Raw genomic sequence first — 15238 nt, forward strand, 5'->3', positions numbered from 1 at the left:
TTCTTCCTGTGTTGGTGGTAATGAATCCGGTTGAGCGTTGGCACAGATTTCTTTGGGAAACCTTAAACTAGGTTCTGGGAAATTTAGTAGGTTAGAAAAATATTGAGCCAATACTTGACAGTTTTCCTGGTTTGTTAGGGCTAATTTACCATCTGGTTTTCTGAAACATAAATTTTGAGGGATATATCCTCGTATTTTATCTGAGAAAGTTCTGTAGAAGTCTCTTGTATTATAGCTTTGGAAATTTTCTTCTATGGCATCCAGTTGTGCCTTTGTGTACTTCCTTTTTGCTTGCCTAATAGATTTTGAAACCTGTTTTCTAACCTCGTTACATAAATGTAGACTTTCTTGTGATTTTTTACTGTTATATTCTTGAAATGCCTTTTTTCTCCTTTCCAATGCATTTTCACAGTCTGAATCTCACCAAGGGTGTTTGAATATCTTTTTCAAGGGAATAGTTTCCTTAGCTATTCGCGTGATTTTAGAATGAAATTCTTCCCACGTGTTTGCCTTTTCCTTCTCCCATTCTTCTTTTACTTTAGATTCTTTAATCTTCTTGGTGTCATATTTCTGTATTTCTGTTTGCTTCTGATGACTTCTTCGTGCTGTAAACTTGATTTTAATTCTAGTTAGGTAATGGTCTGAATCAATGTTTGCTCCTCTGCGTACTTGGACGTCGTAAATTTCTTTTTGTACTGGGTATGAAATCGCCACATGATCTATTTGAAACTCGCCAATTTGTTGTATAGGAGATCTCCATGTCTTTTGTTTTCTTGGACATTTTCTTAGAGATGTTGACATTATCTTCAGGTTATTCTGCTTACATAGTTCGACGAGCCTTGTACCATTTTTATTGGTAAATTTATGTGCAGGATATTTGCCTACGGTTTTTTGGTGGATTTTCTCTCTACCAATTTGGGCATTAAAATCGCCGAGTAGAACTTTTGTATCATCTTTTGGAATCTTGGCCATTATATTCTCCAAATTTTCCCAGAACTTTTCTGTTTCTATGGGGTTTTTCTTGTTGTCTCCGTTTGTGGGAGCATGAACATTAACCATTGTGTATGTTTTGTTGGCACATTGTAAGCGCATCGCCATTATCCTATTATTTACGGGAGTAACTTCCTTGATGGAGCTGAGCACGCTCTTGTGTATGATAAACGCCATCCCGAGATGGGGGGCTCCTCTTCCGATTCGTTTATCCGTCTTGCTCTTAAAGATGCGATAGTTGCCATAATCTGATGTTTCTTCATCTGTAAAACGTGTCTCCTGTAAAGCTAGTATTACTATCTTTTGTTTTTCAAGTTCTGTTGTAAGGTTTAGAAGTTTTCCTGGTTGGATTAATGTATTTATGTTAAAGGTTCCAATGTATGTAGGTGTTTTAAGTGGAAGTTTGCCAGAGAGCTCCGACTTTCTCTGATGTAATCGTGTAAGTCCAGGTTCCCCAGAATCCGAATTCCTGGTTGCCATCTGTTGATGGGTGGATTGGTTACCACCTGGGGTAATGTTGTTATTACTTGCACGAGTCATACTTGCTTGTAATCAAGTTGGTCCAGTGTTTCCACTGGGTGTTTAGAACCAGGGATTGTTAGTTCCTGGCGCATTATGACCAGCCGCACATTGTGTGAACAGACGCTGACCAGGATGCCGATGGTTCCCACTTCAGACGCGTCCTGGATTTGGGTGTTGACAGTGCTTATTGTAATGGCGGCACTTACTCGCCATGACACAGCAACGTCTTCGGGTTCTGTGGTTTTTGAATGAGTGTGACCCTTGCCAAAAGTCACCCTCCCACACCCTCGTGATGCTGCCGCCTCGGTCCGGGACTGCTTATTTGGGTTTCCCCTTATTCGCAGCTGTCCACCATATCTGATGGATCGTTCGCTATCCACCACCTGCGACCCGCCCTATACCTGAGGCTCGGCTAGGGTATATATATATATATGTGTGTGTGTGTGTGTGTGTGTGTGTGTGTGTGTGTGTGTGTGTGTGTAATCAACCAAGCATATATATATATATATATATATATATATATATATATATATATATATATATATATATATACACTCCTGGAAATGGAAAAAAGAACACATTGACACCGGTGTGTCAGACCCACCATACTTGCTCCGGACACTGCGAGAGGGCTGTACAAGCAATGATCACACGCACGGCACAGCGGACACACCAGGAACCGCGGTGTTGGCCGTCGAATGGCGCTAGCTGCGCAGCATTTGTGCACCGCCGCCGTCAGTGTCAGCCAGTTTGCCGTGGCATAACGGAGCTCCATCGCAGTCTTTAACACTGGTAGCATGCCGCGACAGCGTGGACGTGAACCGTATGTGCAGTTGACGGACTTTGAGCGAGGGCGTATAGTGGGCATGCGGGAGGCCGGGTGGACGTACCGCCGAATTGCTCAACACGTGGGGCGTGAGGTCTCCACAGTACATCGATGTTGTCGCCAGTGGTCGGCGGAAGGTGCACGTGCCCGTCGACCTGGGACCGGACCGCAGCGACGCACGGATGCACGCCAAGACCGTAGGATCCTACGCAGTGCCGTAGGGGACCGCACCGCCACTTCCCAGCAAATTAGGGACACTGTTGCTCCTGGGGTATCGGCGAGGACCATTCGCAACCGTCTCCATGAAGCTGGGCTACGGTCCCGCACACCGTTAGGCCGTCTTCCGCTCACGCCCCAACATCGTGCAGCCCGCCTCCAGTGGTGTCGCGACAGGCGTGAATGGAGGGACGAATGGAGACGTGTCGTCTTCAGCGATGAGAGTCGCTTCTGCCTTGGTGCCAATGATGGTCGTATGCGTGTTTGGCGCCGTGCAGGTGAGCGCCACAATCAGGACTGCATACGACCGAGGCACACAGGACCAACACCCGGCATCATGGTGTGGGAAGCGATCTCCAACACTGGCCGTACACCACTGGTGATCGTCGAGGGGACACTGAATAGTGCACGGTACATCCAAACCGTCATCGAACCCATCGTTCTACCATTCCTAGACCGGCAAGGGAACTTGCTATTCCAACAGGACAATGCACGTCCGCGTGTATCCCGTGCCACCCAACGTGCTCTAGAAGGTGTAAGTCAACTACCCTGGCCAGCAAGATCTCCGGATCTGTCCCCCATTGAGCATGTTTGGGACTGGATGAAGCGTCGTCTCACGCGGTCTGCACGTCCAGCACGAACGCTGGTCCAACTGAGGCGCCAGGTGGAAATGGCATGGCAAGCCGTTCCACAGGACTACATCCAGCATCTCTACGATCGTCTCCATGGGAGAATAGCAGCCTGCATTGCTGCGAAAGGTGGATATACACTATACTAGTGCCGACATTGTGCATGCTCTGTTGCGTGTGTCTATGTGCCTGTGGTTCTGTCAGTGTGATCATGTGATTTATCTGACCCCAGGAATTTGTCAATAAAGTTTCCCCTTCCTGGGACAATGAATTCACGGTGTTCTTATTTCAATTTCCAGGAGTGTATATATATATATATATATATATATATATATATATATATATATATATATATATATATATATGCTCGTAGCAGGTCTGAGAATTAACCTATCATTATTGATAATTGTTCCCCAGTTGTTGGTTTGATTGGACAGCGACCATAATTTTGGTATATCCTTTTATATACATTCTTCCACCTTTTGGGGAGGCAAGAAACGTCTGTATTTATGATCATTTGCAGGGCTGACATTGCTTGCCGATGTTCCACATCCAACTGTGATCCTGTATGTTGCCTATTCTGAGGCGCGCCACTCGCTATCTCTAGCGGAGCCTGTATTGCTCGATTCCCTGGAACTTGGCCTAGTCCTCCCACTCCCACTCCTACTTCACGATAAATAATACTGTGAGAACGACCTACCCTCGCCTACCTCCAACTGACTATTATTACATCTAAACTTTCACCTCGTGCCTGCAACGAATTGAAGCGCCGGTATTATTGGCGCGTTCAGGGACCATCTGAACCATTAGTACAATATATCGACCGCGTTTGTACTGCTGAACGCGCCTTAAGTATGGAGTTTATTCTGCAGGGGATGAGACCTGAGGATCGATCAAGGGTGCAGTTCGCTGGGAAGCCTACTACCTACTCCCAGTTATTTGAGTTGGCTACCTCTATAGAGGCCCTTAGGGTTGCTGATGAGTAGAGAGGCCTTAGTAGATCTGCGACCAGGGCACCTGAATTTTCGTGTGAGATAGCACAATTGCCTCATCAGTCGTTAACTGACCAGACTTGTTTCAGGTATGGATCTTACATCCATCACGTCAGGAGTTGCCCTGAGCAGTGTGGGGCCAAAAGATATCGACGACACAAGAGGAAACAGAGGGGTCTATCGTTCTAGGTTACTGAAACAACTAATTCCACGAAACTTCCCTTTCTCTATGTTCTACTCAATTAGGAGCCCGTTTGTGGCCTCCTTGACTCCAGGAGCGCTGTGTCCCTGCTCGATCTGGACTGGTATCTTGAATTTCGTAGGATCTGTAAGTTGCCATCCCCATCTCCCAGTTTTCAGAGGTGTCGAACAGTTAACGGACAGAGGCTGCCTCTGGCGGGAGAGATACGGGTCAAGTTGTCTGTGGCGGGATATTCCTGGCCGGTACAGCTACTCTTGGTGAGGAAACTTCCCATTACCCTGTTGCTTGGCTGCGATTTTATTCAGCACACCGGGCTTATCCTTGACGTCAACCGCAGGACCTTTTTCTTCAAATTTTGCCGTGACCAGAAAATAGGGTTTTGTTCATGTGAGATTAGTCAGCGGCGTCCCTTGCTGGTCAACGAGGTTACATCTGAGTTTCAGCTCAGTCACGTCCAGAGACCCCAAGCTCAACAACTGTTCGAGGTGCTCCAACAGTATCCTGACCATCTTACCAACACTTTGGGAGTAACCGATAGGACAGAGTATAGAATTCGCTTGGTTGATGATGTCCTGATGCGCCAAGCCCCCTATTGGTTATCCCCTCCCAAAATGCGGATCCTACGCCAGAAGGTCGACGCTATGTTACGTGATGGAATTAGCAGACCATCTACCTCAACATACGCTTCCCCAATGTTCTTAGTCCTGAAGGCTCAGGGACGAGATTACCGGCCTGTTGTCAACTACCAGCAACTTAACCAGAAGGTGGTTCTGGAGTACATTGTTCTTCCTGACCTTCATAACTGCATCACCTCGTTGGCCGGCGCTAGGTATTTTACCATCCTCAATTTGAATCAGGCATACCATCAGATTCCATTGGCAGAAGAATCCAAAAAGGCTAACGCATTTGTACTGACTGGAATCTTTTTGAATTTAACCGAGTCCCATTCGGATTGTAGACTGGAGCCGCTGTTCACTCTCGCCTGTTGGACAGTGTATTTGGTGATATCAAGTTTGAATTCCTTTATAATTATTTGGATGGTGTAGTCATCTACAGTAAGATCTTTGATGAACATTTAAATAATTTTGAATCTTTTCTGGAGAGATTGTAGTGTGCTGGTCTGACGGTTAAATCGTCCAAGATTGCCTTGGCCAGAGAACAAATTTCCTTCCTCAAGCATTCGGTTTCTCTTGACGGAATCCGCATCGATCAGGAGCGGACCACCAGTCTTAGAAATTTCCCTCCGCCCACCAATAAGAAGGGCGCCACAAGTTTCATTGGGATGGCCAATTATTTCAGGAAGTTTGTGCCGAATTCGGTCAGCTGGCTGCCCCACTTAACAACTTACATAAGAAAGGGGTGAGCTTTGTTTGGGGAGAGAGCCAACAAGCCACCTTTGACATTCTGAAAATTTCCCTCACCCCCCCCCCCCCCCCCCAGTCTTAGCCATCCCTGACTTCAATCACTGATTCATTGTCCAGACTGACACGTCAAGCACCGGCATTGCTGTTGTCCTCCTGCAGCAAATGGAAAGGGATGGACGCCCTGTTGCCTTTGACTCTAGGTGTCTGTCAGAGGTCGAAGTGAAGTACTCGCTGCTTTGGAGAAGTTTAAATTCTATTTCGAGCATAGGGAGATCAACCTCGAGATGGATAACACAGCATTAAGCTGGGTATTAGCCAGGCCCAGAAAAATCTGGCGTATCGCTAGGTGGGCGGTACACATATTGGCCTTTCCTTTCAAGGTTCACCACATTAAAGGAACCGAGAACGAGGTCGCCTATGCGCTGAGTCACATGTTTGAGGAGAAAGGGGAAGATCTTAAAAAGGACACCTGTCAGAATGCTATTCTCGTTGCGACTGTCTAAACTATTTGTTAACCTCGGGGAGGAGGTCCATGGTTATACCTTACACAGGGGAGTCCTATGTCGGTGGTTCAGCAGGTCCAATCAGGATAGGATTTGCTTGCCCCACAGCCTTGTTCAACCCACCTTTAAGCATTTTCATACTGTACTCCTAGGCGGACATTTAGGGGTGGCCAAAACGTTCGCCAAAATGTGCCAGCATGTCACCTGGCCTGCGATGTATTAGGATGTCCATCGATTAGTTAGGCAATGTGAGGCCTGAAAAATCGGGAAACCGGGTGGATGCCTTTAGCCACTTCACGTGGTTCCTCACTGGCAGGGTGATTACGACACGTAGCACCATTAATCATCTTACTTAAGGTTTCACCGCTTTTGCCCCCCCCCCCCCCCTCGCCCCCAAGACCCTGGCTAGCGACAATGCACACAGCGTTTTCTGAGAGTGTTAACGGGAACCTAAAGGCAGCCTTAATTATTTATCATGGCAATGCGCAGAACAAGTGGGCTTCGTCATTGCCGTGGCTCAATCTAGCTTTGAACACTGCTCAACATGAGGCTTCCTTCATGACCCCCCCTCCTCCCTCATGCTTGCTTATCCAATTAATACTCCCCTAACCAGTCTGTGGAATATCGAAGACATCTTTCCAGCAAATTTGGATCTGCATCAAGTTAAGCGCAATTGTGAGAATGCCAGGCACAATACTAAGCGAGCACACCTCCGGCAAGCTCAGTGCTATAGTCGTGGTAGGGTCCCAGTCCATATAAAGATAGGGGATCGGATTTTTGTATGTAACTTTAACGCCCATGTGACCAGGGGAGCACCTAGTGTTGGTAAGTTAGCCCCTCATTTTATTGGCCCATGCCAGGTCCACAAGCGACTGGGTACAGTCAACTTCCTGGTTAAAAACCTTGCTAACAATAGGTTCATTTGGGTGCATGTTAGTCAAATTAAAGCCTAAGCTGTCATGCTGCTGTCCTTTGATATCTCTCCCCCCCCCCCCCCACTTCATCTTTGGAGGATGTTATGCCGTGCTCTCCTTCCCCTCTTACGATGTGCCAGAGGGGCATATCGTATGGGGGTAGTATATATATATATATATATATATATATATATATATATATATATGTGTGTGTGTGTGTGTGTGTGTGTGTGTGTGTGTGTGTGTGTGTGTGTATGTTGCTGTTTAAGCCCCTTTTAAGTATGTATGTGTTGGATCGCTGGAGGTCTGGCGACTGATTATTAGCGTTGTCTGCATGATAACATAGTTCTAGTTTTATATATGTGTATATTGATGTTTAAACTCCCTTTTTTTAAATGTATGTATATGCTGGGTCGCAGTAGGTCTGGTGATTAAGTATTACTATTATCAGTAACACCTGCTACTTGTTGCTTCAACGATTATCATGTTGTAGTCCTTTATCTATGTGTGTTAATATTTAAAAGGTAAAATAATTCTGGGCATTTAACAGTCTTACCCACAGCAGGTTTACCTGGTAGCTTATGGCCATCAACTGTAGTATTCTGGGCTTGTTGCTTGATTGATTACATTTTTCTAGTTTTATATACATATGTACTGTGTAAATCGTATATATATATATATATATGTTTGGTCCCAACAGGTCTGAGAATGAACCTATTATTATTGAGAATTGAGCCCTGTCATATTCTGGTGGGAAATTTAAAATTTTGGCTGGAAAATAGGTAAGTGGGGCTACTTCCACTAACCTAACTTCACCCCCTCACCCCCCATCCACACTAACTTTCCCGCTCACCCTCCTGCCTCCCCTCCTTACCCCATCTGGAATTTGACGGGAAAAGGACTATGTGCTGGGCTGCTGGATAGGATGGATGTAAGTCTGTATTTTGTATGCAATACGCTATATTTTTTATTTAAACAATCTGAGTTGTCATTGATAGAGCACTGTGTTCATCTTGATATCCAGAAGCTGACTGACCTAGTTCAAAACACCACCACCAGAGAGCACTGTTGGCTCTCACCCCTGCACCTCCTGTGACGTAACCCAAGATGGCGGCTCAGGAAAAAGGGTGGGAAAGTCGCTCAGTCTCTGTATAGCTCTGCACTGGGAGGATCTCAAGACAGTAGGCTAATATAGCGTGCAAAAGGCATTGTTTAAACAATTGGTTTAAGAATATTGTTTATTTATTTCTGAAATTGCAATACATCGTAAAATTAATGCTGGTCTTTTAAACAGTTTAGATGATATTAAATAATTGCAGTACTTTTTTGTTCTGGTAGTGGAAGGAACCACATAGTTGCTCTGTCACAGATCATGCTAAAGCCACTTTGTGTGCAATTGTGGGAAATATGACATCCATCCCATGTCTTTGAGAATGAGTGATATCAGTGCAGCGTTGCCACATCTATGACCGCCATCTTGGTTCCGCCATCTTGGAAAAATTTTGCAATAATGCAGAGAGGGGCTGCATCCTTTTTGCCCTACTACTCATCCATTTTTATAATTTGTATGTGTTTACTGATCTGTCACTAAGCAGATTCAGAAGGATGTAGGTTGCAGTAGGTACTGGGAGATGAAAAAGCTTGCACAGGATAGAGTAGCATGGAGAGCTGCATCAAACCAGTCCCAGGACTGAAGACCATAACAACAACAACAATACTGATCTGTCTGCAGACAAGTCACTAGTAGTTGGAACTATCAAGTTTTTAGTTATCTTATATCTGTCAGTAATTAATAAAACCTCATTAAAACCGAACAACCTTTCATGATATGTAAAAATGGGAACACATTTACAGAAACCAGCTCTTGAAGGATCACATCATAACTGCAATATAGTTTCAACTGTATCATACACACATTTGTAAATCGGGTTGTGCATTGGCTTCATAGGATTCTGAAATAATACAAACAGCTCCGTTGAGCTGTACACAGATATGCCAAATAACTACAAGCACTATCGAACCCTGCACACAAATGGAAAATGAAATATTTAAAAAATAATCACATTGTATTTTTAATCATCGAGTAATTTTCTTTTTGTTGTTGACTGGATATTTCAAATCCCTTGCACATATTTATTTTTCTTTGACAGAGCACAGGCTGCCGTAAATACAGTTTTAATTTGTTACAAATTACTAAAACATCTTATACTCCATCAAGGGTACAACAATTTTGTTTCAGTTTCAAACCCTAGCTTGTGATGCAGTTAAATCCTGAGTTTCATCCACTATTTTACAGATGCTAGTACCACATCATTATGACAGAAATCTTGTGGAATTTCGAAGAAATAGAGGAGAATGAGTGGTAGGTATAAATTTCGAGTAAGCCTGCAAAGCGTACTCTTATGGATCAGTTGGAAAAGTACCACCCGAGAATGAAGGTTTGCTTCTGGTTTTAAGCATACTTTCTGGCTGTCAAAATATCATCATCCCCATACTTAGCAGTACTTATGATATAATCTCACAAAGCTAGAGCCAAGTAAAACAAGTAAAGTTTTTAATTTAAGTGTCGATCTACAGGGAACGGAGTGCTGATTACAGAAATTAAAAATAACTACAAGAAAAAATAATAGTGGCTGGCCAGTGCACTTTATTTAAATTCGAGAGAGGTTAAAACTGAAAAACCGTGGACGGACCAAAGAAATAATGTGAAACACTGAGAGCACTGTTTCAGGTGAAATATGTGGCGCAATATTGGTCCTGTGACACATATTTGAATACATGCATGGTAGATGCTACATGTAACAATGCTTCAGCGCATTTTTAATTTTCTAGACCGCCATGCTTCTAACACACTCGTAGATTTGAGTAAGAAGTCTTTATTTTGGTGGTGTGGTAATTCGTCATGTAATTCAAGATGGTATGATTACTGAGGACTGTGCCTCATCTTGCTTCCAGCGAAGTTAATGTCTGTCAGTCCAGTCTTGAGAACGACGGTAGAATATGCAGAATGTGAATTATGTTTCTTTCACGAAGGAGTGACGTGATCTCAGCAGGGAGCTGGTCAGAGAATGGTGGACCTGTCGAAGGTCTGGAAACCTTCGGCCCTGAGGCGAGCCAGCATGGGCCGGTAGATGTCTGCGCTGAATGGCAGCACCATTCCACGGCGCTGGATCTCACCTGGAAATGAACGAGTACTGAATCAGTTATACTGCTTTTTCAGTAAGGCCAACAATTGTCAGTCCAAATACCATACGCTGTCCGCCTAAAATTAATACATTCTTTTAAATAAAGTGCTATATAAAACATCAAGAAATGAAGAAAATAGGTTATACCTGCATAAAAATGGAATGCTGCCCATAAAATAATAGACTGGTTGATTTGAAAAAAGTACAATTAACTTAGTGCAAGAATGACAAAATAATATTAAAACATCTTATGAGAACATATGAGTTATTATTTATTAATATTATTATTGTCAATTTCATTTAGATAAATTACCATGACAAGGAATAACTGGAAAGAGCTTGAGGTAGCACGGATTGAGACAGAATGTGTAACAAATCTGAGCACAGTTTACATTTTCGTCGGAAAGTAGTGGAATATACACGGTCCAGACACATGTGACTACCAGCTTTGTCGATGTCAACGTGGAACAACTAGCAGTGAAGAGTAAGCTAAGGATGTCGGGGGAGTGAACAACAGTGCAATCGTTGTCATAATACGGAAATGGAGTGATTTATCTGATGTCTAAAAGGGTACGATTATTGGCTTTCGGACCAATGGTGCACCATCTCCGAAATGGCCAAGTTTGTAAACTGATTACATGCCGCGTTTGTTAAAATATACTAAGCATGGAAAAATGGCGTTACCTAAAGCCAGCGCCGAGGCAACTGTGGTGCACCATGGGCCATAGATGACGGAGACGGACGACGCTGCAGAGATGTGTATGGGCGAATAGATGTGCAACTGTTGATCAATAGACCGCCCAAATGAACCAAGGGGCTACAAACAGTGCCACCTCAAGGACCTTTCAGTGAATGTTATTGCATACGGACTTCCGCAGCAGGTGCTTGGTTCGTGCTCCATTGCTGACTACTGTTCGTCAGCGATGAAGGCTGGAATATGCACATCACACACCAATACCGCCAGTGGACGTCCACTGAGTGGCGAAAGGTGGTCTTTTCGCGTGATTCACGTTTTATGTTCCTTTGGTCAGACGGCCGTTGGTGTTATGGCCTTGCAACAATCTTCAGAAGTGTCCAGGCAGGAGGAGGATGCGTCATAGTCTGGGGGACGTTTTCGTGGCATTTCCTGGGCGATCTCGTCAGTCTGGAAGGCATAATGGACCCAACACAAGTATGCATCTATATTTGGGGACTATATCCACCGCCGGCCGCGGTGGTCTAGCGGTTCTAGGCGCTCAGTCCGGAACCGCGCGACTGCTACAGTCGCAGGTTCGAATCCTGCCTCGGGCATGGATGTGTGTAATGTCTTTAGGTTAGTTAGGTTTAAGCAGTTCTAAGTTCTGACCACAGATGTTAAGTCCCAAAGCGCTCAGAGCCATTTGAAGCATTTTGAACTATATCCACCCCTACATGCAGTCTGTGTTTTCCCCGACATTGTGGCATCTATTAGCAGGGCAATGCAACACGTCACTCATTTAGCAGGGTATGTCGGTGGTTCACTGAGCACAAGGATGAGTTTACCGTACTCCCCTGGCCACCGTACTCCCCAGATTTAAACCCAATCGAGAATTTGTGGAACCACCTCGACCATTTTGTTCACACTGTGGATCCTGTAGAGAGGATATAAAAAGTAGTCTGGCAATGGCAAGGAAAGCGTTTCTGAAGAAGAGAAATTTGTTAACATCGTGTATAGATTTAAGTGTCATGAAGTCGTTTCTGAAAGTATTTGTATGGAGTGTAGCCATGTATGGAAGTGAAACATGGACGATAAATAGTTTAGACAAGAAGAGAATAGAATCTTTCGAAATGTGGTGCTACAGAAGAATGCTGAAAATTAGATGGTTAGATCACATCACTAATGAGGAGGTACTGAATAGGATTGGTGAGAAGAGGAGTTTCTGGCACAACTTGACTAGAAGAAGGGATCGGTTGGTAGGACATGTTCTGAGGCATCAAGGGATCACCAATTTAGTATTGGAGGGCAACGTGGAGGGTAAAAATCGTAGAGGGAGGCCAAGAGATGAATACACTGAGCAGATTCAGAAGGATGTTGGCTGCAGTAGGTACTGGGAGATGAAGAAGCTTGCACAGGATAGAGTAGAATGGAGAGCTGCATCAAACCAGTCTCAGGACTGAAGACCGCAACAACAACATGGATACTCAACTGAGAAACGTAGTGCAACTGGCAACAGCACTGGATTTGGCAATGCTCCACATCCCTGTAGGTACCTTCCAGAACCTCACTGACTCTCTTCCTGCATACCTGCACTACGAAAGGTAGTTATTCAGTCTTTTGACAGGTGGTCACATTAATGTGACTCGACTGTGCATGAGCATCAAGTGAAGGGATAGCTAAACTCTGTTCCAAATGACAAGATGAGTTAATTGTTTTCTTGATACATTTATTACTGTATTAATTCTGAATCATGTGCTATCTTGATAATAGTTAATAAATACTAGTTTCAGGACCCCCTTTATAACTTTTCAAGCATCTGCTTTCAGTATGCAAACGCGTTGTTAAGGACGCCAATTAAAGGCATTCGGGTGGCTGGAGGGATCTGTGCAGTGACTGACAGTGACTAAACAGCCATGGCATCGTAGCGAGGAAGGGGATGCACAGCTTGTGTCTTGGTCTGTGCAAAAGTCGCGTTTGTAAGGAGTTACATAGCTACACCGATTTATGCGAATAGAGACTGATGATAAAAAAGGAAAACAACGAATCAGCAGCACAGATGTGGAGGACAGCGAAAGGCAAAGTCGAAACGAGAACTAGGTTTTAAGACTACTCTATGCCAGCAGTACAGCTAACCACTAAGTACAATAAATATCAATCAAACAAGGTATTCCTGATGAGCATGTGCCACACATCCGAATGAGTTGGCTGTTCCACCAGACGCACTCATAATCTGTCTCTTTCACAGACTCATCAAAGAAAGCTACTCACTTGTTGCTATGATCATACCGACTATATAGCTGACAACTATCATGATCTGTTGTTCTGGGGGGGTCACAGATTTATTCACTTTTTGGAATGACCTTGTATGTTTTCAGAGCCAACGTCAAGAGAGGCTACAGTGGATGCATCACAACTGGTGTAACAGTGCAAGCTGTTAACAGTGGGTGGATGATTCAGGGAGTGTTTTCATGGGAAGGACTTGGCGCTCCTAGTGCACTGTGTGTTTCCGACGATGTTATACTTTGTCCTAGACGACTATGACACATTTCAAGGTTACAAACCTCAAAGGTAGCGCGCCCATACTATAAACGCGTAATCTGAAAAACACCACATACATTTTCATTATTTCGACCATCCCAGAAGCTCACTAGATCTCGATCCTTTTTACAGCTTGTTGGGAGTCTCTGAATGGTATATTCGGTGACGTCATACGTTTCCTTTCTCCCAGTCAACGTTGGCAGTAGCTCTGTACATCCCATCGTTATTCATACTGCAACATTACTAACAACATCTCATTATTTGGGAGAGCAGCCGTCTTCGGTTGTTTGCACATGGCGCTGTCATTTATCGACTAATTAAGTTATCAGAAGATCAAAACAAACAGCAAAACGATTTAGAAAAATATCTGAATGGTGTGAAAAGTGGCAGTTGACCCTAAATAACGAAAAGTGTGAGGTCATCCACATGAGTACTAAAAGGAACTCAAACTTCGGTTACACGATAAATCAGTCTAATCTAAAAGCCGTAAATTCAACTAAATACCTAGGAATTACAATTACGAACAACTTAAATTGGAAGGAACACACAGAAAATGTTGTGGGAAAGGCTAACCAAAGACTGCGGTTTATTGTCAGGGCACTTAAGAAAATATAACAGACCTACTAAGGAGACCGCCTACACTATGCCTGTCCGTCCTCTTTTAGAATACTGCTGCGCGGTGTGGGATCCTTACCATATAGGACTAACGGAGTACATCGAAAAAGTTCAAAGAAAGGCAGCACGTTTGTATTATCGTGAAATATGGGGGAGAGTATCACAGAAATGATACAGGATTTGGGCCGGACATCATTAAAAGAAAGGTGTTTCTCCTTGCGACGGAATCTTCTCACGAAATTCCAATCACCAACTTTCTCCTCCGAATGCGAAAATATTTTGTTGACACCGACCTACATAGGGAGGAACGATCACCACGATAAAATAAGGGAAATCAGAGCTCGTACGGAAAGATATAGGTGTTCATTCTTTCCGCGAACTATAAGAGACTGGAATAATAGAGAATTGTGAAGGTGGATAGATTAACCCTCTGCCAGGCACTTAACGTGATTTGCAGAGTATCCATGTAGATGTAGATAATGACACTATCATGTCGGAGTGCTGCCATATGAAGGTAAACAGAGACAATAAGCACTCTAGAAAACTTGTCATAATGTGGACATTATACAGACTATATCAGCGTAAAGGTCAAATATAGCGTAGTTAATATTAACATGACTCTGTTGTGGGTCTCCGAATATCTGAGCCAAAACATTATGACCAAGTGATTAACAGCATGTTGTTCCACTTATGGAATGCAGTGATTCTGCGTAACACAGATTCGTCTAGTTCTTGGTAGATTTCTGGTATATGTACTACCATATATCTACGCAGAGGTCACGCAATTACCGTAAATTGCAGCCCAGTGGCTTATGGGCGTGGAGCTGCCGTCCGATTGCATCTAACAAGTATTCCATAAGATTCAGATCAGGTGAATCTGATGGCCAAGACATAAGCGTCAGCTCACTATCATGCTCCTCAAACAACTGTAGTACATTTCTGGCACTATGTCACAGACACTTATCCCACGCGAAGATGCCATCACCATAGAGGAATACATCAAGCACGAAAGATGCATGCCGGCCGTGGTGGTCTCGCGGTTCTAGGCGCGCAGTCCGGAACCGTG

The 15238-nt window shown here is 44.1% G+C and overlaps 1 protein-coding gene across 1 annotated transcript in view; it reads right to left on the bottom strand.

Moving 5' to 3' along the window:
• Positions 1 to 9782: 9782 nt before the first annotated feature.
• The window catches only part of LOC126470119 (alpha-aminoadipic semialdehyde synthase, mitochondrial), a 287313-nt gene continuing 281857 nt past the window's right edge, over positions 9783 to 15238 (bottom strand). Inside the window, exon 19 of the mRNA XM_050097723.1 lies at positions 9783 to 10335. Within this exon, the coding sequence (XP_049953680.1) occupies positions 10220 to 10335 (116 nt within the window). The 3' untranslated portion in view covers positions 9783 to 10219. The remainder of the gene's footprint in view (positions 10336 to 15238) is intronic.

The sequence above is a fragment of the Schistocerca serialis genome, chromosome 3 (genome assembly GCF_023864345.2).
Source record: "Schistocerca serialis cubense isolate TAMUIC-IGC-003099 chromosome 3, iqSchSeri2.2, whole genome shotgun sequence".
NCBI classification, from domain to species: Eukaryota; Metazoa; Arthropoda; class Insecta; order Orthoptera; family Acrididae; genus Schistocerca; species Schistocerca serialis.